General features: G+C 32.8%; 2 protein-coding genes and 1 long non-coding RNA gene across 3 annotated transcripts; all 3 read left to right on the plus strand.

The window, feature by feature from the left end:
* The first annotated feature begins 1,896 nt into the window (after window positions 1-1,896).
* On the plus strand, window positions 1,897-3,755 carry LOC25499188 (uncharacterized). The gene is made up of 3 exons (XM_013594362.3): window positions 1,897-2,635; window positions 2,749-2,944; window positions 3,045-3,755. Exons 1-3 carry the CDS (start codon window positions 2,261-2,263, stop codon window positions 3,542-3,544), a joined length of 1,071 nt encoding a protein of 356 aa, XP_013449816.1. The 5' UTR covers window positions 1,897-2,260; the 3' UTR covers window positions 3,545-3,755.
* A 5,964-nt stretch (window positions 3,756-9,719) lies between these two features.
* Window positions 9,720-10,482, plus strand: LOC25499189 (uncharacterized). Its single transcript, XR_003007297.2, has 2 exons — window positions 9,720-9,896; window positions 9,968-10,482. It is a non-coding gene; the product is annotated as an uncharacterized lncRNA (long non-coding RNA).
* Window positions 10,483-16,212: 5,730 nt separating this feature from the next.
* On the plus strand, window positions 16,213-24,426 carry LOC25499190 (guanylate-binding protein 4). Its single transcript, XM_024770668.2, has 17 exons — window positions 16,213-16,526; window positions 17,408-17,510; window positions 18,156-18,225; window positions 18,339-18,377; window positions 18,479-18,596; window positions 18,687-18,744; window positions 18,824-18,888; window positions 19,064-19,070; window positions 19,169-19,229; window positions 19,378-19,437; window positions 19,524-19,543; window positions 19,636-19,701; window positions 19,842-20,009; window positions 21,426-21,683; window positions 22,528-22,740; window positions 22,870-23,141; window positions 23,808-24,426. The coding sequence occupies exons 1-17, from the start codon at window positions 16,441-16,443 to the stop codon at window positions 23,938-23,940; spliced, it is 1,797 nt and encodes a 598-aa protein (XP_024626436.1). The 5' UTR covers window positions 16,213-16,440; the 3' UTR covers window positions 23,941-24,426.
* The last annotated feature ends 263 nt before the right edge of the window (window positions 24,427-24,689 follow it).

Below are 24,689 nucleotides of genomic sequence, written 5' to 3' on the forward strand. Positions count from 1 at the left end.
AAGTGAACTTAGGTTGATTAAGATATTGATAGGAGTATTTTGTTTGATTGAGTTGTTTAAAATGCTATTGTATTTTGCCAAGTCCATGTAATGTTGTAATGAAAAGAGGTTGTCAATGAATGAATCAAACCTTTTTGTCAAAAAATTTCAATCAAATTGGTCCTTGAATTATATACATACTCATCATATCGATCCTCAAATTAGTGAAAATACCATCAAATAGGTCCTTGAATTTTCACAACAGATATCACTGTGATCCTTGGTGCATACATTTGCTAAACAAAGTAAAAAGTAAAAACATACACTTTGATTATAAAAAGACAGACATTTGCATACCATCATAAGTCATATATTTGATGTTCATAAGTCATTACATAGCCAAAAAAATAACATTACATAGCCATCAAGTCATCAAATCATTTGATGTTCTTAAGTGATTACATATCCAAAAAAGCATAAACTAATCCAAAAAGCATTAATTAAACTAGTCCAAAAACATAATTTAAACATGCATCAATGTTTTGGAAATTCTGGAGTTGGGATAAACTCCATGTATTGGGGTTGAGTAGAAGTGGATGGCCCGTAATTTTGATTTGGAACTCTAATAACTCAAGGAGCAGTTGAATTTTGTGGAGCAGGACCCCTCAATGGTGTTTGTTTATGCGTGTCATTTGAAATCACTAGTCCTCTCATGTCATATCTCCTTGTGTTGTACTCATTCTCTGCAAATAAAATCAATCATATGAGCCCTTAAATTATAACAAAATCCATCAAATTAGTCCTCAAATTATGACAGCAAGTCTCAAATCGATCCAGGTTAACACAGGTAATAGAGAGATATAATTGGAAACACAGAAAAAATTACACTGAAAAGTTAAATCTTGAATTTTTACCATTTCCATCAATTCAGTCCTTGCACACGTGGCTGTCTTGTTGACACGTGTACAGGACAACACAGCATACAAGAGGACACATCATCACCACTAACGGAGCTTTTGGACGGATGGACCATTTTGATAGGCGTCTGTAAAATTCAAGGACTAAATAGATATTTCGCAAAATTCAGGGACGAATTTGACCGATTTTTAAAAATTCGAGGACTAATTTGAGGTATTAGTCGTCAAAAATTATTTTGATTAATAGAGATACAATCACAAACTATTTGTAATTTCATGTCCATAGTTGACTATTTGTAATTTTACAAATTCAAGGACAAAAAATGACTATCTGTTCTTTGTTGTTCATATCTTAACTTATTCCCACAACAAACGTGTTCGCGCATATGTCATTGGTAGCTGTCTTATTAATATCAAATGGTCCAAAAATACATATTTGGATCATCCGATGTTGATCAATATTCAAGAATTAAATTGATTAAAAAAACATATTTGAAAATCACAACAATTAATAAAAGAGAAATATATGTACAATTTAATATATTCATGGATTATGACGACAAGTCGACAACACCTTAAGTATTTATAGACCAAAATGATATACTTTATAAATTAATATTTGTTTGACTCAAATTAGAAAAGAACCAAAACTCATTATAATAACATAAAATTAATTCTGACACGTTTGATTTTCCCTCAAATTTATAATTTAATTCAATTTTATAAAAAATATTCAAACACGTATCTTTTTACCTTCAACTTATTTTTAGCTAGAATTAATCTTACAAAAACATTCATTCAAAATCAAAACTATTATCATCGCAAAAACAAACACGCACTTATGTCCATCGTGATTGCGATAGCGGGACCAACTACTGTCTTACAAGGGTATTTTCGGCATACAAACTACAGGAGCGTCGTTCTAATCTGCCACATAGGCTAACACGTGGCGCTCTCTCCATTCTTTCTCTGCTCGCTGCCTTTAAGTACTGTCATTGCGATCTTTTCCTTATCCTCTCTTCACCCACACCTTCACGCGCAAACAAGAAACCGAGTCTTCACTCGTCGGAAAATTCCAACTACTCGCCGGAGATTACGAATTCTCCGGCCACGCAACCGATCTTCATTTCTTGATGTCATAGTTACGTGTCTTGTTTGAGAACTCTAATTGTGTTTAGTATAAACCCTAAGCAGAAGCAACTTTACTTAGCATAGTTTTCAAGTTATTCCATTACTCTATTTTCTCTGTATAAATTAAATTAATCTGAAAAATTATTAAGACGATCGCTCTAGTAATTTTTCCGAATTATCTTCTGCAAAATCTAGAGAAGTTGTTCAAATTCTGAAGATTTTTGAATTTCGTCATGCCTTTCACGATGAAGATTCAGCCGATCGATTCACAGATTCCGGCAGAGAGGATTAAGCCGGTCGTCAAGTCACGGCTGAAACGTCTTTTTGAGCGACAATTCTCCGGCGTTCTGAAGAATCCACCTCCAGAGAAGATCGCCGGAGATGAGCCGCATCTACGCAAGGACGGTTCAAACAACGGCTTCATCGATTTCGAACCAAACTCAGTGTGTCTTGCGAAGATGGTGCAGAGTTTCATTGAAGAGAATCATGAGAAGCATTCAGTTTCCTGTGCTCGTAACTGCTTCAACGGAAACTTCGACGATGGTTCCGACAGTGAACTTCACGCGCTTGGTGGTGGTTCATTTGGTGAAGCGTATGAAATTCTTAAGGTATTATTAATCGCGTGTTTGATTTAGTATTAATTAATTAAACCGATAAGTTAGAGATTAATTAATTGTTTGATTATTATTTCTTAACCGTTTTTTGTTACTATTTTTAACAGGGTTTGGTGGCGTGTCCAAATGTTAATGAAAGAAACTTGTTAGCAGACACAACAAAGATAATTGAGAAGAACAAAACTTTGTGCAAACGCAAAGATGATAATTGTAGAAAATTTGTTATTGATGGATTGTTGAGTCTTGGATATGATGCTTCAATTTGCAAATCTCGCTGGGAAAAATCCACTTTCTGTATAGCCGGTAATTTCTCTTAACTATGAAAAATTCTTATCAAACACTTTTGATCAAAGACGTGTCCAGTTGTCGGTGTCTCTCTGATACTCAAATTTTAATTTTTTAGGTGAATATGAATACATTGATGTGGTAATTGGAAAGGAGAGGGTGATAATTGACGTTGATTTCAGATCAGAATTTGAGATAGCTCGATCAACCAAAGCTTACAAAGTGATTCTCCAAACGCTTCCTTATGTATTTGTTGGGAAGAGTGATCGGTTACATAGTATTGTAGCCATAGCATCTGAGGCAGCGAAACAGAGTTTGAAGAAAAAGGGTTTACATGTTCCACCTTGGAGAAAACTAGAATACGTTAGATCAAAATGGTTCTCTCCTTACACAAGAATCACACCACCCATGTTTTGTCTTTGGTCTCGTGAAATCAGTGAGGAAACAGAGAGAAAACAGAGGATTTTGATCGGCGATGAGTCTGGACAGAGTGGTGGTGAGTCAGAGTCAAAAGTGGTGGTTGAATGGAAGCCACCAGAATTGAAACCCAAAAACTCAGTTCAGACTGGGGTTAAGGTTGTGACTGGTTTGGCAGCTGTTTTTCGTGAAAACCCATGAAGTTTTGTTTTTTAACCCAAAAAAATGAGATTTTTGTTTTTTTTTTTTATATGAAATTTTAATTCTCTATAGATTGAGAATTCAGAGCTTTGTGTAAGTACCACTGTAATAGGCTAACAACTCTATCCCCTTCTGGTTTTTATTGTAAGGGATGGGTTTTCTTTTACTGATATAATATATATAAAATAATTAATAATATAAATAAAATAAAGTTGATGAATATATATATATATATATATATATATATATATATATATATATATATTGTTGGTTATTAATTAATTAGCTAGAGTGTTGAGAAGTTGATTCCTTATTTGTTTAGTATTGCGGATTGCTTTTGTTGTTTGCTTGACTTTATGTTATATATTCCTTGTGTTGGGAGAAATTGTTTGATTCAGTGCATTGTGGGTGTGGGATTCGGAAAAGATAGATAATTTGTAAATTACTCGTATGCTTGATTGAAGATTGATTCTTATTCTTCTCTTTAAGAATAAGAAATGAACGCTAAGAAAACAATTTTGATGGTGCCTTTAAATACACTGAAAAAGATGCTGCTGGTGCCTTACAACACACTGAAAAGGATAAAGAGCACTAGTATTTTCCATCATTCACTTGTTTGATGAGCAACATATTACTGTATATATCTGTCAAATTTTCCTCATTCTCACTCACTATTTACCATTCTCCATAAAAATGTTAGGACCACTTTTTCACAGAAACAAACGTCTGAGCGATTCGGTTCATTTTTGGACGGTACAAATTTACAAAAGGATGGCGTCAATCGTGTTCATTTTTCTTCCCTATGGGAATCATAGTGTGGTGCTAGTGTGGTGGTTGATCAGTTACACAGAAAATGATGTCGGTTTCTCGATCATTGGCATCCTTGAATTCAGTGATGTACCCAAAATTCCAACGCTCTTTCTTTGGTGGTCACAACACTAACACTAAGGTTTTGTTTGGATGATAAAAGAAAGTAAGAGGAAAGAAAATAAAAGGAAAGATTGTGATAGGAAGGAATGAGAGTAGAAAGTGAGATGATTGTATTAGTTGTTTGGTATAAGAAAAAGAGGAAGAAAAGAAAGATAAAAAAATTGAAGATAACAAAATGTTTGAGTTATATAGTTACATAACTACCTATATATTAAATTGATATGTATTTACTTATATTAATATTTAGGGTGCTGCTAACCGGTGTCTCCGGGACACTGGTTAAGAAACAATAAATAAACTATTCTCACTTAATTTACCTTAATTAAAGTGATAAATAAATCAATTAATTAAAACAATAACCAATTGTCTTTAATACTCCAAATTTCTTTTCCTTTACCAGGCTATATACAGCACACGTGCGTGCATTTCTTTCCTTTCCTCATGATTTGAATTTTGGGCCTTTATTTCTTAATAATTTTCTTTTTGCTGTGAATTTTAATACAGCACACGTGTGAATTTTCTTTTTACGTGAATATAAAAGAAAGACCTAATTCAAACCCAATTCAGACATAAAAATATAAAAGAAAGAGTAGTACAAAAATAAAATATGAGCTGTAATGTAGTAACCGTAGAAAAGTGGGAAAAGTGTCATAGAACTTAAGCCGCAGAAAAGTGGTGGCATGGATATTACTTTAAGAGCGGAGGGCGAAGGAAGATAAATTGCTGAGTTATCAGGCGCGCGTATCATTGCGGGTCTTTTATGGTTGTCTTTTAAAGAGTATTCAGTACACCTATTTCTTACATTAAATTGTTGACTTATTTCTCAAATTAATTGAGGTAAATCAATTGAGATTCATTTATTTATTACTTCTTAACCAGTGCCCCGGGGGCATTCTCAACCAGTGCCCCAGGGACACTGGATAGCATTTCCCTAATATTTACAATATCCGTAAGAAAAAAATATTCATGATATAATACAAAAAATAGAACATGATGTCAAAAGAAAAATACAAAAACTAGAACATAGAAATGGAAATGATAACAAAAAAATATGACAACCTGACACAAAAAGAAAAACGCTACTTACATTAAGGGTGTGTTTGGTTGTGAGAAGAAATTGAGAAGAGATAAAGAGGTGGGAAAGACTATGAGAAGAGAGAAAAAGATAAAAAATATAGTAGATTTAATGTATTGTTTGGTATAAAAGAAAGAGAAAAGAAATAGGAGAGAGAAGTTTGTAAATTTATAAAAAGACAAAAATATTCATGTGCTAACAACTTAATATTTTTATTAATATACAATTTTTGTGAAGAAAATTATACACAATTATATTGTTTATATTAGTAAACAATATTTTTATAAAAGTAAAGCGTACGTAAGTTTTTTATCTGTCATGATTTATCTTTTTTTTTACGTTACGGTAGAGTTTTTTTATTAACATTTATTAAAACTAGTCAAATAAATTGTAAAATGCTTTTAAATAATACTATCTTTTTTTTAAGTTATACTATCTTGAAATGGAAAGTGAGCTCACAAAAAGAATGAAGCGGATATGTATTAATCAGTTAAAAATTAATCTTCTAATTCTAGAATTAATCTTTGTAACATGTAACATGGAAAGGAGAAAGGTTTTGTACTATTGTAAGGGCAAAATTGGAAGATTAGAATATTGTTTCATTTCTTCCTTCTTTCTTCACATGCTAGCCGAGAAAAGAAAAAGGTGTAGGTCCCACCTTTTTTTAGTCTCTCTCCCCCAAGTTCTCCTCATACCAAACAGGAGAAGTATGGTCTTTCTCTTCAACTTCTCTCTCTTTAATTTCTCTCTTCTCAATTTCACTCCAACCAAACATGTAACATCCCGTTTTCCCAACATAAAAATTTCATTCAAATAATCGTAATCATCACAAAACGGAATGTCACATTTCTTAAAAATTATAAACGGAAATAATTAACTAATTATCCTTCAAAACTCAATAACATAATAATTCATACTTCGCAGCAGAATTTATTTCAACAACTAAAATAGTCTTTGGCACGAAGGCCTCATCATAACATCTCATAATAACATAAACAACACAACATAATCATCATCAACAACATCATAACCGACATAACAACATCATAATCAATATCATAAACAACATCATATGATCTTTCATCAACAACTCAAGGTTAAATAACAACTTAACAACAACGACGCAACTTCAACTTATCAATGCAACTTAGACTTCTTATTCATCTTAGACCATCTCGTCAAAATGCAACTACGACCTCTTAATCATGCATGTGGTACCAACCAGGACATCAAGCCCTCAACGTATAAGCGCAAATAGGCTCACAGGGCATCAAACCCTCAACTTACAGGGCATCAAACCCTCAACATAATAAGCGTAAATAGGCTCACAAGGCATCAAGCCCTCAACTTACAGGGCATCAAGCCCCCAACATAATATGTATAAATATATATTACATGGCATCAAACCCTCAACTTAAATGAGTATGCAATAGACTCGACATCTTACGACTTAACAACTTAGACATCTCATATGACTCCAATAATTTGGATCAACATCTTACAACTTAACAACTTAGATATCTTAATGGTATTAATTCATCACAACAGCAAGACAACATCATTTAAACATATGCAGCAAGTCACCATCAATAATAATCATCATAAATAACAATTACAACTTCATATCAACGTCTTTCACAATATATAAATATTTTCACATTTAATCATCAAAGTAAATCGATCAGCAGCTCTCTCTCTTCTTGGTTCTTCTCTTCTCTTGGTTTTCTCCCCTTTTCTCCAAAAACAGGTTTCACGTAATCCTTGTTTTTTAATTCTAACTCCTCCCTTTTTTATAAATCTTTAACCTACTTATTTTCTCTTATTTCAAAATCTGCCCTCCGAGTCTCAATATTCTATTCTAATATATATATATATATATATATATAACGAATGACAAATATATCTCTATAACAATTATATTTCTATAACATATATATTTCTACACCAAATAAGAAATATATTTCCACAATAAATAACATACATTTCTACAACAAATAACATAATATTTCTGCACCAAATAACATATATTTCTACAACAAATAACATATATTTGTACAACAATAACATATATTTTACTAATAAATATCAACATATAACATAACAAAATATCACTCATCTAATTTCCAAAACAACCTCCACAACTTAATCTTATTTTATTTTCAAATCCTATTCTATTAAATAATAAAATAAGTCACTTAATAAATCAACAACACATCACAATAATCATATAAATCACATAAGTCATAAAAATAGACTCTAAACTCAATAAAATATTCAAATAATAAAATAGGACGTTACAAAATAAACCCTAAAAGAAAAAGAAAAAGTGTTGGAAACAATTTGAATGCAAGGGTATTTGTGACTTTTTGACATAAGAATGAGCTTTCTACTCTCTTTCTGCACAAATCAGCGTGGAAACAATTTTGTGTGTGGGGCCCATCAATATGCTTCTTTCCCATGCCTTTTTATGTTGCTCCAAACAATGGAAACCTTTCCTTTCCATTGTCTTTCTCTCCTCTCACAATCTTTCCAACCTCTATCTGTGGAAACTAACACAATCTAAGTGACTCTTTGGTAAGACACATCTATTAGCTTATAGCTTATAAGTTCGTTTGACAAAAACAGCTCTGTTTGGTAACACTTTTTCACCATGAATTTATAGCTTATTTCACGAGTCTATAAGCTATTTTTCAAAAGCTATTCCAAGTAGCGTTTGAGCTTATAACTTCTCACTTTTAATTCCAGTTTTATCCTTATTATTCTAACTAAATTTCATTTTTTACCCTTAATCATTTATTATATTATAAAGTAAAATACATATGTTTTAAATATGAATGCTATTTTTTTTATGAATGAAAGATCCTTTTTTTCTCAATAGAAAAATATATTTTTTTACCGTTACGTTTAAGTTTTTTTCCGTTACAATTGTTACGTTTTTTTTTGTGTAACTATTTCAATATTGAATGTCACCTTTTTTTTTGCGAAATGACACGTTATTTTTGTGTGATATATCAGAATTGTAGAGAATAAGAACAACGACAATAACTTTCTCAAAAAAAAATAAAAATGAGAACGTTACGTTTACATTCACTATATATATATTTTTGTACAAACTATATTTTATTTATTGTTATGTTTAAACTTTTTTACACTTTATATCTATTTTTTTAGGCAAATGAAAATAAATATAAATTAACATTTAGGAATTAAAAATTAATTTAATAATAATATTAAATTAACAATTTTTAATTTTTAAATACTTTAAACATTAATTGATATAAACTTTATTATGAATTAAAAATGTCATTTTATGTAATTTTACATCTATCAGCTAATTGAATCGTTTAGTCATCAACTATAAGTTATCAGCCATCAACTACCTTATCAAGCATTCATTATTTTTACCAAACAGAGTCTAAGGAGAAAATTATTTGGGTGACAGTTGAAAAATTCTCAAATGTATTAATAGTGTTCTAATGCATTTGTTAATGCATGATTAAACGTTGTCAATAACTTTAGTTGAGAGATTAATTTTTGAAGAACTAAGAACTTGTTCCGGACCGGATCTAGAGGCCGATTTCGTCTATGAAAATTAATTTTATCACTTTTAAAATTGTTCATTCCTTTAACTTAGTTAGAGTTAATTTCTGTTCGATATTTTTCAGCTAGAGTTAACTCTCGCTGACATTTTAAAACGGTTTAACTGACTTAAAAAGTGATTAAATCAATCTTAAAAGTGTTAGCTGAAATTAACTCTAGCAGAAAAATGTCAAATGGAAGTTAACTCTAACTAAATTAAGGATCTTTTAATCACCATTTTTCACTTGTGGTTTATGTTGATCTAATGATTATAATTGTTTCACAATATATGTGTAAAATTCTTTATATAATTACTATGTATGATATATTTGTCACCTCTAAATTATATGATTATCTATTCAATAAACTTTTCCATATCTTGGCTCCTAGAAAGATTGCATGGGCGAATTAGAAGTGATTGAAAATGATAAAATTGAAAACTTTATTTTCTTTTCAATAAACTTTGTCATGCCTTGACTCATAGAAGTATTATATGGGCTGATTAAAATAGATTAATAATAATAATAATAAATTGTAAATATTGGCTTAACTTGCAGTTTTTTTTAGCTAGGTTATTTTAAAAATGCAATTAGTTTTGTCATCTCTACCTATGTTGTTTTGTCTGTATATATATACTTAGAGAAGAACATTTTGTTGGTAGAGAAAGTCATTTACATTTAGAAATCATGACTTCTTTTATTAGTAAATTCTACCCCGTCTTCATGTTCCTCTGTCTTGTCATTTTCCTTATTTTCTCATGGCCATGGGGTACAACTAACTAAACAAAATTTATTTATTCTCATGTGCTTCTTCAATTCTAAGCCTTTTTTGATGTGCAGAGGTGGAAGAAAAAGTTTGTGGAAGGCCAAATCGAACATGGTCAGGGCCTTGTATTGATTCGGACTGTGATGAAGCGTGCCTCGACTTAGAGTTTGCTGCAATATATGGTTCTTGTGGAGGAACTAGTTATGATTGCTTCTGCTTCTTCAAATGTTAGAGCATTGAGTTTCTGATCAAGTAGTTTTCACCTTTGACATTTTATGGGTGTGAAAGTAAAGAGTATACAATACCGTTAATCTTTAATATCAATGATATCATTTTAATGTTAAGCCATGTTTATTAATTATATATAATTATTCTTAGAATTATATGATAGTATACAGTATATAATTAAAACAAGGGAGAAATATAGAAAATCAATGAGGGTGTTGGTTTGGTGGATTCTCTCTGTAAAATAAATTCTTGTATTATTGAGTTAGAGTCGGAAAATATCTTAAAGAGAGTGATATAGTCTAAGACTCAACGTATTTTTGTATGATAGAGTTATTTTTTATGTATGTGTTTGATTTTTGCAGCTAAGTGTTCGAGAATTACAACAATAGAAATTAGATATAACTTCCCAATGTGTGGGAGTCCATGTTCATGGAAGTCATCCTTCTTGTTGACACGAGTTAAATACCTAAGAGCACATGCTGGTTTTGGCCTATCAATATTACTTAACGTAGCCTAGTTGTCGATTCCCGCTTGTTGGTTTTTTCAGATTCTCCAACGACTATTTCCTATTTGAATCATATCCTTATTTGATGACTTGTCAACCTTTGACTTTTCCATTCGTTCATCAAGGTTGTCTGATTTCAAAGTCGGCCCAACACTTGATGAGACCTAAAGCGAACTCCAAAATGAGGTTGTTTTAGTTAAAAAAATATTAATAATATCTTATTTTTATTTAAGTTTTACTTTACAAATTTTTTGAGATACAAAATCATTTATTAAATTATCATAATAAATTTCTTTTAACATTTTTTTTCAATCGATAATAAAGACAATTCATTTTATCTTTGTTGAGATATTTTTATTTATTTTTTGAAATAAATCTTTGTTGAGATATTGTTAATGTGAAATTGAGAAAACTAAAAGTCTGGAAAAAAAAAATTGAAGTAAACAAAGGGATGTCACCACTCTTAAAAAAAACATTCTCTCTCTAAAAACATAAACTCTCTGACCTCTCTCTAAAAACTAGATCTCACCACCACCTCTCCCTCTCATGATCCAAACCTTTGCCTCAAAGATGTACTGGTGGTTGTGGGTGGTGTGATGAGCGGTTCAGTCCTCCGCACCACCTCTTTGTCCGCCGGGTTGGAGTAGCATTCCGATGTTTTGTGTTTCTCACGGTGGCTCCAGTGGTTGTGTTTCTCATGGTGGCTCTCCGCTGAACGTTGCAGCTGTCACTCTTTTCCTTCCGATGGCTGCCTCTATACCGCATGTCCATCCTTCCTCCGTCACTACTCTTTCGGGTTCTTTGCCGTCCGTAAGGGTTTTGTGAGACTGTTACGGGTGGGTCACCGTGTTAATCTGCCTCGTTGCCGTTGTGGGGGCTTTTTTGGGCTTGTTTGTTTGTTTGGCAGATCTAGAGAGCTCTTTTATTTCGTTTCATTGCTTTTTTTTATGTGATGTTCTAAGTTTATGTTGTTGTCTTTGTTGTGTTGTTAAGTTCTTGTTCATTGTCTGGAAGTGCTCGGTTTTGGCTGTCACCATCTTCCGGTGGCTGTCGACGTTGGTCACGGTTCTGTGAGGTGTGTGACGAGTTTGGTGGGGGGCAGTTTTGGTTGTGTGGTAGTGGGGATGTATCTGTGGTTTCGCTCCACCATTGTTTCTATTTTACTCCGGCGACAGATGTCTTCTCCTTGTCACTGACGGCCACCTTTTTACGATGGGGTTGTGTTTCCGCTTCAAACCGGCGTCGCTGCCCATGTTTTGTTGTCAGGTTTCGTCTTCCTCTTGGTGGTGGTGGTGATGTGTGGTGGTGATGTAGTGGTGGTGGATGTTTTTCAGTGATGGTGGTGGTGGTGTGCGTGATTGTGGTGATGAGTGATGGTGTTGATGTGTGATGGTGGTAGGGGTGATAATGTGTGGTGGTGGTTGGTGTTGCTTAGGTGAGGAAGTGAGTGGTTGGTGTTGCTTAGGTGAGGAAGTGGGTGGTTGTTGTGGGTGATTTCTATTTGAAGTCGCCTCTGTTATTCGGGTCTATACTCGTTGTTGTTAGCTCTGGTTTTGAGTTTAGAGTGTTTTAAGGGTGTGTGTCCTTCGAGCTGAGCTTTTTTTCCCTTTTGATTGATGTTTGCTCCACCGCAAGTCACGTCGTCTGTCTTACTTATTGTGTGCTGGATTTTGATGGGCCGATCATTTTGCTTCGAGTTCGGAGTTGACATCTAGCGGCATTATTGTTTGGTTGGCTATAGTGTTTCTCTGGTGGACTGGGGGTAAGGGGTGCCCTTCTGAATTTGTTCTGAAGTCTGGTGGGCCGATCACTTTTGATTCGAGATCGGGAGTCAGTATCTGGTTCTAGTTTGGTTTTGGGCTTTTTTGGTGTTCCTTCGATGGACCGGAGGTTGCACGGTGGTGGAAGCTGAATGATCTTTAGAGAAGGAGTTCTTCAGATGTGGCTCATTGTTGGTGATAAGGACTTGGTTCTCTTTTACAAAGGTGTTCTTTTGAGGTGAGTTGTGGCGACGAGTGTTTTGGATGTCATTTTTTTTTCAGTGGTTGGTAACTATAGGAGTCAGTTTTAGAAGATGTTTAGTTTGCTGGATGTTGTACTTATGGGTGTTGATCGCAGAGTTTTTTTTGTTGGTGTTTGTTTTCGGGTGTTCCGCCTATTTACGACGCCTTAGTTTATACTTTCTGTAACACCAGTCTCTGTTCGTCTTGAGCAGAGACCTGATTTTTAATAAAATTTTGCTGATTAAAAAAAGAAACAAAGGGATGATGATGAAGGAGTTGTCTATGAATTACACAAGGTTTAAAAGTGAAAGTCAATGTATTTGTAAAAAAAAAAAAGTGAAAGTCAATGTAAAAAAACAAAAAACACAAAGAGTTTTTTATTTAAAAAATAAATAAATTAATATCATAATTCTTTTGACATAATGGGATGGAAGACACATTTATTTTATTTTCTTAAAGGTCTTTGTGTCTTTCTTTAAACATCATCTCAGTGTAAACTATTGAACATATCATTAATTGGAGGCTTTTTTCCTTTAATAAAAAAAAAAATTGGAGGCTTTTTTCCTTTAATAAAAAAAAGTTTTTTTCAAGGTCTAAAGTCCTTGCTTGAGACGCCTACCCCTTGAACCAGCCCTCACTAATTTTATCCTTGAATATCTACAAGTTCTTTGCAAACTATTGACATATGTAACAAATTTTAGGCTAAAATATGATTTTGGTCCCTGTAAATATGTCTCGTTTTAGTTTTAGTTCCTCTAAAACAAATTTGTCGTTTTTGGTCCCTGCAAAATATTTTGCAGGGACCTTTTTAAAAATCAAAAGATTTTGCAGGGACTATTTTTCTAATAAATGAGTTCAGTCATCATGTGCCACGTGTGCAAATCATCACAAAAGTGTGGACAGAGACCAAAATCAAAACGAGACATATTTGCAGGAACCAAAAACAACAAAAAAATTACATGACTAAAACCAAAACGGGGCATATTTACAGGGATCAAAACCATATTTTAGCCTAAATTTTATCTTAAATGTTTAATATAAGGATATTTTCAAAGTTAGATATGCGCAGTGACGAAAAAATTACCAATTAACTTTGCGCGGGTCTTGATTGATAGCATATCTTTTAAGTGATATGGTTAATAGTGTCGCTCATATTATGATAGATGACGAGGTATTTCAGTTAGGATTGTGGATGAACATTTCTTTGGACCGTTATTTTTTTTTACGAATACAATGAAGATATGTACTATGATGCAACGTCATAGGCCAATCTTTGTCTTGATTATATTGGGTTGCTTGATTGTGGGGATGGAGTAAGTCAGGAAAAGATCAATGAACTGGTAAAAGACTTGAATGCATAATGGGGATCTTTTCAGGCCAAAATTCAAAAAGGAGATAATGTAAAATAAGGAGAACTTTTTGGAAATTTTGGAATGTGAAATTAAAGAGGCCTTAGTTGCTAATCAAGGAAAATCAATTGCTTTAATTGCCAAGGAGTTAATGTGTGCATTTGAATCCGGGGCAAGGCAATTTAGAGTTAAACATGCCTGAAGTCTGAAGTACAAAATTACAAATTTTTAAGTTTAGTCTTTATAAAATTTTAATGGTAATTTTAATCATTTATAATATTATAGTTTGTAATAATAATCTCTATTTTATTTTATTTATTTATTTTTACAAAAATGAATATTTTTAATCCTAAAAAATAGTCCTTATAAAATATGATCAGGACTAAAAGTGAACAAAAATTTATAGAAAACTAAACTTAAAAGCTTTTAATTTTAATTTTGTTGGAACTAAAATAAATCTAATCCAAAAATTTATTAAATTTTAGTCATTATTTTTCTTTTATATGAACTAAATGCTGAGACTATAAATACTCTTTTTTTTTTTTTTATGTAAAAAATAATAAAACTAGAGATAAAAATTGAATAAAATTTATGCAGAGGCTCTAATTCAGACCCATGTATATTAATCATCTTACAAGTATCAATTGAGTTTTTTTTTTACAAAACTATCAATTGAGTTTGAGTTATGTTTATGAGACAATTTAAAAATATATTAAACCTCTTTCCTAAAAAAATATATATATTAAACCTCTTATAAACAATGTACTACAAATATATAAATACACATCAATAAAATTGGAATCATCTGAGTCAATTAAAAAAAAATCGAATAAATTACATTATACTTTTTTTTCTCTAATCCACAACATCATTAAGATAATCAACTTTTGATTGACGTCTAACAATAAGGAGGCATTCAATTTTTAGACCTTTTCAAACGATTTGGTGTGTCACTATCGTTAATGAGACATTCAATTTTTTCGGACTCTTTCAAACGATCTACTTTGCTCGTGTCCTATATAGTAATATTTAAATATACTTGAATATAAATGTTTGATTATACGCTAACAAAAATTAGATTAAAAAATTACTTTTAATTTTAAATAAATTAAATGTATTCTACAAAAAAAATTAAATAAATTAAATGTAAAATAATTTACTAGCAATAAATTGAGTGGACATTGCCTTAAAAAGAAGATAGAATGGACAGAAAAATAGTAAAAAGGGTAACGTGAGAAATCGAGTTATTGTGGAGTTGTTTTTTCTAACATTGGCTAAACAAGGTTGAGAATTGTTGTTGACACATATGCAAAGGTTGAGAAACACGAGTAATTTACCTAAACACCCCTCGGTAATTAACTGCCGAATTTCTTCAAAACCGGCTACAGTTAACTACCGACGGCAGTTAACTGCCGAGGAAATGATTGATTCAATTTTAATGAACATTATTGTTATAATCCCAAATTTCATCAATGGCTATCAATATAATTTCTCATAATCCAGATTATATTTCAAATTATCAATACTATCGGTTTCATGGTGTGCACTACCCCGTATAATCTCAAATTTCATCAATGGCTATAAATACTAATTACTCCATGTGGTACCCAAAGAGAGGTAATTACTCAATACTATATCGATACTTGGTTTCAATTGCGATTATTGGCAATAAAGGTATTGAAATAAATAATAATGGAGAATTAAATTGGAACCATGGTTACTTTGTGTTTGGCTGGTTTGGAATGAACGTAATAATAGACTTTATAATAATATCCAAACAACCATGGAACAGCTAGTAGAAAAAGTTAAATATCACTCTTTGTGGTGGTTAAAGGCTAATAAGACCAACTTTATGTACGGTACACAAAGATGGTGGTCAGACCCTTTATTATGTTTGAGTATCGACTGACCATCACATTGACTCTTCATTGTATGTTTGACTATTTCTAGGGATGACACTTTTAATACATCTTGTATTAAGGTGTTTCACTGCCGTTGTTATTATATACCATTTTTATGTCTTCAAAAAAAAAAATGGAACCATGGTCAACCACGCAAGGGAAGAAAAATTGAAATAAAATCACATAAAGAATTAATGGAGTCTTGGCACCCTGGTCAACCATATACCGCATGATTGTTTTCCTCAGTAATTAACTGTAGTCGGTTAAATTTCAACAGTTAACTGCTGAGGGACATTTGAGTAATTTACCCATATTTGTAAGCCAAACCAAATGTGTCAACAACAATTCTCAACAAAGTTTACCTTCGCACGGACAAGGATCGAAATCGAAGACTTGCTTGTTTCAGATCCATGATGTTGTCTTGTTTCAACTTTCAAGTTTCCTTGTTCAGAAATTCAATTCAACATAAAATTGTTATGATTCTTGATTGACATTCCTTCAACCAGCAACAACCTCCGTTCCTTTCGATTTTCAGATATCAAACCGCATTTGACACTTTTGATGGACACTCTTCTCTCTCTTCTTTTTCTTCTTTTCTTTCTCTCTCCAACTGTTTCTTCTGAAACCATTATCAATTTTCATCAACCGTAAGTTTCTTTTATCTCTTTCTTGTTCTTGTTATAATGTGTTCGTTTGTTTCTGAGATCTGGTAACTGTTTTCAGTTTTGTAACCTTACACAATTTTTCATTGTTTTTTGTTTTGTTTGTTAAAGTTAAAACCTTTTGGATCCTTTCTTTGGAGTTTGGTTATTGGGGTAACGTAAGATTCACTCACCCATTATGTCTCAAATAAAAATTCAATTTTTACGAGGTTAAAGGATGAATTTGCACGTTGATTAAGAATTTTAAGCCAAATCATGAGCTAGCTTTGAATTTAGTGGATCCTTTGCTAATGTATGGAGGGTAAATAAATGGATGGTGGTTTGTAGAATTAGAGATTAAATGTAGCTTCTTTGTATTGCTATCATCAATAGCTTTTTCCAATTAATGAAGATTACTTAGTGTATGCTATCATCAATAGAGTTGCGGTTGTGCATAATAATTAGCATGTGCTTAGCTCAGAACTTATCATGACAGAATATGAGCTGAATAATTGACCCTCCACAATATAAACAAAATGGGAAACACACTGCAAACTTGTGCACTGCATGAACAGAGCATTCAAGTGAATATTTATCTCAGGTTGTATATAATGTGGTGAGAAATTGTTATTAATTTAGGTGGTGCTGAAAAGAAATATAACATGTATTTTGTATCTGTGTTATGTTGCCAATTCAATAATTTCGGGCCGGGACTCTTTCTTTGTTATCGTTATTGATTTGTGATAATAATTACCAACTTTTTTTATGTTTTGTATGTTACACTCCTTGTTATTGTTTTGTCATATCCTCTTGGGTATTGTATGACCAAACTTCTTTTGTTAGTTATGAAGCGTGTCTTTATCCTTGTCCAATTTTTGTGTGTACAGATTTCCCATTGTCGAACCTGATCCTGGTCATACAAAACTTCGTCTATCACAGGACGGCTTGGAGGCTATCGAGAGAATAACAAACCCCATTGCATCTGTGGCAGTAAGTTTGACTGCAACTATAAAATCCTTTTGTTTTCTAAATTTAACCTTTTATTATGTGGATTTTCGTGACACTTATTGATGTTTGGTGGACTAGTTTCATGATGTAGTCTTCAGCTCATACCATGTTAAATAGTATAATCCATTTAGATAAGTCATTATTCCGCCGATTGTGTTGCTAATTGATATATGATCACTTGCTGTTACATGTTCTTAAAACATTTGAGAACTTGCACCTGAAAGTTGACTTAACTTGGTTGCACTAGTCAAAGGGTTTGACAGCAGATACTAAATAAATAGGCCTCTAGGGAAATAATAGTGTAAAGTATGTCAAAACATGTAAGTCTTAATATTTCGCAAATGCAAACTATTATTTTCTTCGCCTAAAGATGCGACAGAAAATCTTTATAAGAGTGAGGAATTAGAAATTGCGAAAGATTAGCTAAAAATCTGCCATGATCCTCATTAGCTAAAATTATTATGAATGGTTGCATATTAATCTGATAATTTCGCTGCGATTCAAAGTGATGAAAGCTTGTGATGTGTTGAATAAATGTTGTTTATTCCGCATTTATCATTCATGGTTTCTACTTTTATCACTTTACGGCTTTCTTAATCAGGGGATTGTTGCTGCTTTTTTTATCAGGTAATTGGACCGTACCGCTCCGGAAAGTCTTTTTTGCTTAATCAACTTCTCTCTCTTTCTTGTTATGAAGGTGCATATTTTACTGCTACTAGAATTTACTCTTATCACATGCAGTTTTTAGGTAAAATTTGCAGTTGTAATATGACAAGTATTTAATGTTAGCTAATATATTTGTTTTCTTAGGGTTTGGTGTGGGACACATGCGTGACACGAAAACAAAAGGTGGATGGAATTTATCATTTTCTCTTTGTTATGCTTAGTTGGAGTTAGAGATATAAGTCTTTTTCAATCTATCTTTAATCTCATTTAATCATGTCATACAGGAATATGGATTTGGGGAACACCTATAGATTTGGAAATTGATGGAGTAAAAACTTCAGTCTTTTACATTGATACAGAAGGATTTGAAAGCATTGGGAAGTCGAATGTATATGATGATCGGTAATTGTGTGCTGATCTTGTATACTGTGGTTTTTGTTGATATCACATGCTATTCAACAATTAGCTTTTTCTTGTGTTTTCCTTTTGCAGGATATTTGCTCTGGCCACTGTAATTAGTTCTGTGCTTATCTATAATCTGCCTGAGACGGTTAGTCATCATAACCGCTCAGAAATGAGCTCGTTTTAAATTTGAGGCCATACTAAAATGTTCTATTCTGTGTATTCAGATACGCGAAGCTGACATCTCTAGACTCTCTTTTGCGGTTGAGCTCGCTGAAGAATTTTATGGAAGGTTTGCATTTTGATGAACTTTTTGTTTGTTGATATCATCTACTTTTTTCTTAATTCATTTCTCTTATCATTTTTAATTCTGCTTTGTAACAATTTTTGGGGTAAATTGTGGTTACTAACTTGTTTTTTGATTTTGCAATAATATTTACTCTTGCAATCTCTGCGTGTTGGAATAGAGTGAAGGTAGTCCACATGCCTTAGCTCATCGTTCATCTAATCAACTATTTCATGAACCTTTTTGTTGTTAATTTGATGCATTTTTCAATTGCTGGCTTTTATAGGGCCAGGATGTTGCATTTGAACCTGCCAAGCTCTTGTGGCTTATCCAACGTGATTTTCTGCGTAAGTTAGATAATTTTTGAGTATCCTCATGCAATGCTTATAAAGTTATTTTGGTCACTGCTGAATAATTGGGAATATATCTCTACTGTTACCCTTGTCCATCATGTCAACTCTATTGGATACTAACGTTTTCCTTAATATCCTGCAGAAGGGAAATCGGTGCAACAAATGGTGGATGAAGCTCTTCGACAAGTCCCTAATAAAGATAGTCAGTATCATTACTAGCTTATACATTATATTTTTCCTGTTTTCTAAAGCAATTTTTTGATGATGCTCTTTATATTTAACTTGCAGGAGACAGAAATATTGATATGGTATAGTCTCTTCTGGAATTTAATTTCCAATTATCAGTAATAATATTACTAGTTTGGTATTGAATGTTTATACTGCAATTTTACATCATCAGATCAATCAAATCCGGGATTCATTGGCTATTATGGGTGACAATAGTACGGCCTTTAGCTTACCACAAGTATGTGTCTTCCTCATGTCTTCTAAAAATCAGTCATTCATTTCCATCTCAACCCTAACGTGGAATTCATTCTTATACATATTTTATTAAAAACACTGCTTTGGTTGGCTAATTAATCCTTGAAATTGGACTTCAAACAGCCACATCTCCAGCGGACAAAGCTTTGTGACTTGAAGGATGGGGAGCTCGATCCATCATATGTGAAGAAAAGGGAGAAGCTAAAAGAGCTTGTTTCTAGTATAATCCGTCCAAAGATTGTACAAGGAAAATCTCTAAATGGGAAAGAGTTTGTTTCCTTCCTGAAGCAGGTACTTGGTTTTTCATGTTCTCTTTAATGGAAAAATAAAAGTAATTTGAGTTTTAGTTCAATGTAAAGTAAATCTTCTAACTTATTTTTCCATGTTAGTGGTATCTGTTGTTTCTTTAAGTAATAGTCTATGAAGGCGTGTTTATAAAATCCCCCACCTCGACCTCTATGGAACCTCTCCAACATTGGGAGAATTGGAGGGGGGACAGAAGACATGTTTAGTAATTTTTTAAATGCATTGATCAAAATATCCTTATATAAAATGTAGCACAATTTTTTTAAGGAGATACAAAGTAAGTTGGCTCTTTCTCTCTATTAGCATCTCTCCCTTCGCTCTGTGAACCAAATTAAGAGAGTTATCTCCCATCCCCTCCCTCTCAATCAAACAAAATATTTAGTCTATGTTTGGTTGCCCGGTGACAACACCCAAACGCGCGTCCTACCTCATCAAACGGGATTTTGATGTGTTTGGTTCTCCACCAACACTGTGCCGCCGTCGTGCGTTTCATCTTCAGAATCGATTCTTAGTGAAGCTGCTCTTCTTAGCCTTTTCAAATCGATTCTCTCTGCTGTGGAAATACATAGGATCCATTTGTCTCTTTTACCCTTGAATCTCAACACTTCCTTTCACATACCTTTTCAAATTTGACAAAGCCCTTCGCCTATTTGAGAAATCTGCACTCTGTTGATTGGTTTCTGCATGCTTTGTTATGTTGTTGTAATTTTTTTTTTGTTTGCAGTTGCGATTTTTCTTTCTGTGTGTTGCAGAAAAATCTCAAGGTTGAAGAAGACACGTTCTGTGAGTAGAAATGATATTTTGTCTTCTTGCTCCATAAAGGACCATCGCCTATCCTTTTTTTTTTTAAGGACCTATCCATTTTTTTATAGGAAAAAAATACTATGAATTTTACTAGTTACCAGTTACGTTTTTAATAATTTTATAAAATGCAACATAAAATTGAATAACTAAAAATGGAAATGAAATTTGTAGGCAAAAATAAATGAAATCTAGTGTGTTTTATGAAAATCCATTTTGGTCATTTACACACTCAAAAACAATTTTGACACCAAATATCCAAACAAAATATTTCATACAAATCACTTCTATTGTGAAGGTAACCAAACATAAACCACTTCACATTCAACTCACTTTTAACCAAAATCAATTCAAACAAAATCAATTTTCGCCACCGCACAACCAAACACACGCTTAATGAAAATCCTTCCCTTTTCCCCTCCTTTGAACCAAACAGACCCTTATGCAATATGTTTTCTCTCCCAATTTAGTCCTTTGCCATTTTTGATGTTTTCCGATGGAAAAATTTCACAACTAAAATAAGATAATGCTTTTTGAATTGTGTGAATTTATCTTGTATATCTCCATAAAACAGCTTTATCTTTTATTTTTCGTATTTAGATACTTGAAGCCTTGAACAAGGGAGAGATTCCATCAACAGGTTCTCTTGTGGAGATTTTCAACAAGGACATTCTTGAAAGATGTCTTAAGTTATACAGTGAAAAGATGGCCACATTGGCTCTACCTCTTCCAGAAGGATATCTTCAAGCTTCCCATGACATGGCTAGAGGTGACGCCATGCAAGCATTCGATCAGCAACATTTTGGCCGTCACCATGCTAAGAAGTCAGTCACGCAACTGGATGAAGAAATAGATAAGGTATTGCTTGAATATTCGTTATAGTATAATGGGAACTTGGAAAAATAGGCTTATTGGGAATTTAATTAGCTGGTAAATTGAAGGCAAAGTTACACTTTTAGTCCCTTAACTTAATTTCAGGTAACAGTTTGGTCCTTTATCTTTTTTTCATTTCAATTTGGTCCTTTTTGTCCATTTTCATATGAATTTTTAAGCTTAAAATTCATGATTTTATTTTCTTATGGTCTTTCAGTCTTCAAATCTATGATCCTCGTTTATGTTTGGATAAGAATATTAGATTTGAAGCTTGAAAATGTATATGAAAATGGACAAAAAGGACTAAATTGAAATGAAAAAAAGATAAAGGACCAAACTGTTACCTGAAATTAAGTTAAGGGACTAAAAGTGTAATTTTGCCTAAATTGAAGTATTTAGTTTGTATAATGATTTTCTCATGTCAAATATGTTATATAGTTTTGGTTTTTAACAACTCTGCTTCTTCGCAAAAATTAACGAGCGTGTAAATGAATAGCAAAAAGTCCTGTGTTTGTTGCTAGTGTCTTGCGTAGGGAACGCACACCGAGTGTGTCAGAAAGAGTGAGATGCTCGACCTATGAAGGACTTATGAATCACAACAAAGCTTCTAAGAATCAACGTGTTCATAACTTGCTTTTGTTAATAATGTGAAAGTTATGTCTAAATTAAACCAAGATGCTTAATATCCTTTAAATTTTAGCCGCATTTGATTGGATGATATATGATTTTTTACAGTCTGCTCTATTTTGATCTTGGAATTGGAATATGATGATTTGAAGCTTATATTTACTATGGGAAAAATCATATTTACTTGAGGATAATTATGCAGGTATTTAAGAATGTCATTTTACAAAATGAATATAAATCTTCAAAGCTTTGCGAGGCACTGTACACCGATTGCGAGGACATGATGGACCAGCTTCAAGTTCTCAAGCTTCCTTCAATGGCAAAATTTAATGCAGGTCTCGAGAAATGCAATCGTACTTTTGAGCATGATTGTGTTGGACCTTCAAAAGCAAACTACGAGGGACGTATGGCAAAGGTCTGGTATAGTAACAGTGTTTTATTTTTCTTTGCTGCAGTACATGCAAATGAATTATTGTAGTTAACCATTTTCCTTGATTTGACACTGTTTCATATGCTTAACATACCTTAACAAATGAATATGCAGATGTTGGTAAAGTCTAAGTCTCTATTTATAAAGGAGTACAACCACAGGCTTTTCAATTGGTTGGTGGCTTTCTCCCTCGTCACTGTTGTGGTTGGCCGGTTTATTATAAAGTTCATTTTGATTGAAATTGGAGGATGGTTACTTTTTATATTTCTGGAGACCTACACAAGGTTGTTTTGGTCAGCAGAGTCACTTTACTACAATCCAGTTTGGCATTTTATAGTTGCATCGTGGGAAACTCTTGTTTACAGCCCAGTCCTTGATCTTGACAGGTAAGTAAACCGTATTTCTTTCGTTCTTTCAACTTAATTCAAGCATCTGATATAAGTTGCATTCTCTTGAGTTTAAGATCCATTTTATTGTAGGCTAGATAAGTTAAGTTGTGTGGTTTCACGACTCTTAGGGCCTGTTTACATCGATTTATATGAACTTATCTATTTGCATAAACACTTGTGTGATTGTTGGGAAAAGCTTATGGAAACAGCTTATAACATGTCAATAAACAGTTTTCGGCCTATTTTTATAAGCTCTCCAAAGATTGGTTATGAAAACAACTTATAGCTTATATAGGTTATATGAAAACAGTTTGATTTATTTTATGTTTTGTTATAAAATAACTTATATGTAAGCACTTGTATGATACATGCTTATGCTAAAAGCATGTGAATGTGTTCATTTTCTTTGTCGTACTTTAAGTTAGGATTTTTTGTCAACATCTGTTGACTGTTTGATTCATAAAAACTATGGTAAATAGTTTTCTTTGTTGGCGGGGCCTATAGCAAGGGATTTAGTCCCCCTTATACTTGAGCCGACCCTACCTGCATTCCATTTTCTCTTAAGCAATGGCCGCTGTTGACTATCTTTTAGAGTTATCAAACTAACAATATTTTATGGAATATTGATGCTGATATATGATATACTTTTTATTGAAATTGCAGATGGGCTATCCCACTTGGTGTAATAATATCTTTTTTCATTCTATATTGGCGGTGTTATGGGAAAAAGAAACATGGATCACGGTGGCTATTACCATTATATAGCAGCAATAAAAATAGACCAAGAACAGACTAAAACTTATGATGATTCAGTTGGAGCCATTTTGTTCATCACTCCGATATTCCTTTGGGCGAGCCTTTTCATTTTTGTACATGGAGCAAGCCTGCATGCACGTACCTAGTTTTGTTGCAAGCACACAGTGTCAAATGGTGATCAGAGGGTGAATCATCTCCCACACAGCTTCTGTGGCTTGATCTCTGCAGCCACAGTATCATGTTGATTTTACCAATGAATTATTACTTTACCGTAATTTATGTCACATTTTAGAGTAAATTGGAATTTTGATACATGTATGTGCTGAGCCACTGTCGTGTATTGACATGTAGACGGGTAAATATATATAACACGAAAAAGAAATAGATTTATTCTTTTGTTTTCATTTTGGGAGTCTTCATTTGTTCTAAGATGAGGGCTATAATGTAACAAAAAAAAAAGGAGGGCTAGAAAGATTCATTTTTCAACACTTACTCTCTTATTAGATAAATCAATGTGAGTTTCATACTTTGGAAATGAGTTCCACAGAATTCTGACTCGATAAGAGAGTGAGTGTTACAATAATTGTTTGAAAGAGTGCTCTCAGTGTTTCTCTTTGTTCTCAAATGCAACCAATGTTGTTTTTTTCTTGGAGGTGTGTGTGTTGACATGTACCATCATGTTAAAAATATGTGTAGCATACGTTCATGATTTTTTCTAGTAATACCCTTTAATAATTCCAAAATTAATTTTTTCAAAAACATACTCTTTGCCCCATTTCCCTTTTCACG

Source organism: Medicago truncatula, chromosome 7 (genome assembly GCF_003473485.1).
Source record: "Medicago truncatula cultivar Jemalong A17 chromosome 7, MtrunA17r5.0-ANR, whole genome shotgun sequence".
Classification (NCBI taxonomy): domain Eukaryota; kingdom Viridiplantae; phylum Streptophyta; class Magnoliopsida; order Fabales; family Fabaceae; genus Medicago; species Medicago truncatula.